The sequence below is a fragment of the Acanthisitta chloris genome, unplaced genomic scaffold, assembly GCF_000695815.1.
Source record: "Acanthisitta chloris isolate BGI_N310 unplaced genomic scaffold, ASM69581v1 scaffold2725, whole genome shotgun sequence".
Taxonomy (NCBI): domain Eukaryota; kingdom Metazoa; phylum Chordata; class Aves; order Passeriformes; family Acanthisittidae; genus Acanthisitta; species Acanthisitta chloris.
The window spans coordinates 1-2,072 of NW_008672951.1; the positions used below are offsets into that span (position 1 = coordinate 1).

At 48.2% G+C, this 2,072-nt stretch overlaps 1 protein-coding gene across 1 annotated transcript; it reads left to right on the forward strand.

Moving 5' to 3' along the window:
- Positions 1–22: 22 nt before the first annotated feature.
- On the forward strand, positions 23–278 carry ATP5E (ATP synthase, H+ transporting, mitochondrial F1 complex, epsilon subunit). The gene is made up of 2 exons (XM_009074694.1): positions 23–57; positions 155–278. The coding sequence occupies exons 1-2, from the start codon at positions 26–28 to the stop codon at positions 276–278; spliced, it is 156 nt and encodes a 51-aa protein (XP_009072942.1). The 5' UTR covers positions 23–25.
- Positions 279–2,072: the final 1,794 nt, after the last annotated feature.

Sequence of the window (2,072 nt, forward strand, 5' to 3'; positions counted from 1 at the left end):
GACCTTGTCCGTCGCAGCCGCAGCCATGGTCGCGTACTGGCGCCAGGCAGGGCTCAGGTACCGCGCCCGGGCGCGCCGGGCGGGGGGAAAATGGGGGTCTGGACAAAGGGGTTGGGTCTCATCTCCTTCCTGCCCTTGTTCTCCCCTCCCGCAGTTACATCCGGTACTCGCAGATCTGCGCCCAGGCTGTCCGCGCCGCCATGAAGCCGCAGTACAAAGCGGAGGCGGAGAAGGCGGCGGTGGCCTCGGTGAAAACGGTGAAGCCCAAAAAGGAGTGAAACGGGAGTGGGTTTAAAGGGTTTGAATGGGGTTGGTGACAGGATGTAGGTCGTTAGTCCCCGCGCCATGTACGGGGAGAATCAGCTTCGACCTCGGTGCGTGGGACTGCAGGGGATTGCTGGCGTGGCCTGACTGCGTGTGAGGTGCGAAACTGCTTAATCTCGTTAGCAGGATGACCTGTCCAGCAAGTCTTGCTTTGAGCCATTTGGGGTTTGGTCAGACTCTTTGTAGTCTTATGCAGAACAGCTGTGTCTGTCTAGTGATGCTCACAGGTCCCTGGTGATGCTCACAGGTCTCTAGTGATGCTCACAGGTCCCTGGTGATGCTCACAGGTCTCTAGTGATGCTCACAGGTCCCTGGTGATGCTCACAGGTCTCTAGTGATGCTCACAGGTCCCTGGTGATGCTCACAGGTCTCTAGTGATGCTCACAGGTCCCTGGTGATGCTCACAGGTCTCTAGTGATGCTCACAGGTCTCTGGTGGTATTCACAGGTCTCTGGTGATGCTCACAGGATCCTAGTGATGCCCGCAGGATCCTAGTGATGCTCTTATGTCTTTAGTGATGCTCACAGGTCTCTGGTGATGCTCACATCTCTAGTGATGCTCACAGGACCCTAGTGATGCTCTTATGTCTTTAGTGATGCTCACAGGTCCCTAGTGGTGCTCACAGTTCCCTGCAGGGATGTTCACAGGTTTTGTACTTCCCTAAGGCAGCAGACAGCCTCTCTGAGCTGCTCTTGCCCCTAATCAGACTTGTAAGGACTATCTGCTCTCTGTGGAAGACAGGTGCTACTTGTACCTTTATGTGTGGCATTGCATACATCACAAGCAGCTGAAATGTCTTCTGTTCTGAAGAGAACAGCTTCTCTTCCTGATTACCTTGTGTTTGAAGTGTACTTTGTACATATTCTCGAATCAAGTAACTTGTGTTTTAAATCTCTCACAGGAACTGATCTGTGGTGAATGGCAGCAAACTGCAAAGCTGTAGGCAAGCTCAAGACTCTGCAGCCTAATGTCATCATATTAACTGTAAAACTTGCCTCTGTATGTAAATCTGCATGTTAATAAATGTTATTTCTGATAAACAAATGAACGTGTGGGAAGTGTTCCTTCCTTTTGCAGAGACATTTACTTTTCTGTTAAAATACTGGTTTTATCACAGTCTGACACTCAGTAGCAACATTTGGTTAATTTTGAGGCAAATTTATTGTTGGGTTTTGTGCTGATATTTCAGGTACATGAATGAGTGAGAGATTTAAATGTTTAAAACCACCTACATTCTATTGGTTACTTTGGGACAATTTTTCTTCACTGTGAATAAAGGCATATAATTTTGGTAATTAAAAAGAGCTCTGATGGCTCTATCAGCTGGCAGAATTACGCTGTTGGCTTTTGAATTCCTTGTATTTATGGTGTTCATCTTCCATTTGTGCTTAGAACAAAACACACTCTGATAATCAGTTTGATGAGGCTTAGGGTTGTGGCTAAGCTGGAAGCAGGATATTGTGCCATGGATGTGCTGCTTGGGATCTAATCTCCAAAGCTGAAACACTGAGCAGTGAATCAGGAATTTGGAGACTTGGTGTCATGTGAGAGGTGGAGGAGGAAGTGCAAGAATCCATGAGTTGTTTGTCCTTTTTGTTACCACTTTGTCACTTTCCTGGGAAGAGAGGGAGGGACATGCATTTCCTGGGAAGCAGTAGGAATGGAGGGTGACACTCCACTTCTCTTGGATGTGAGGTGAAGTTGTACTTAGAGCTGTGTTGGTTTGGGGGAAGTGTTTGCATATTCCT

Coding starts and splice junctions, on each gene's coding strand:
- ATP5E (XM_009074694.1), top strand. CDS start 26: ATGGTCGCGTACTGGCGCCAGGCAGGGCTCAG. Junction 58..154: donor TGGCGCCAGGCAGGGCTCAG/GTACCGCGCCCG, acceptor CCCCTCCCGCAG/TTACATCCGGTACTCGCAGA.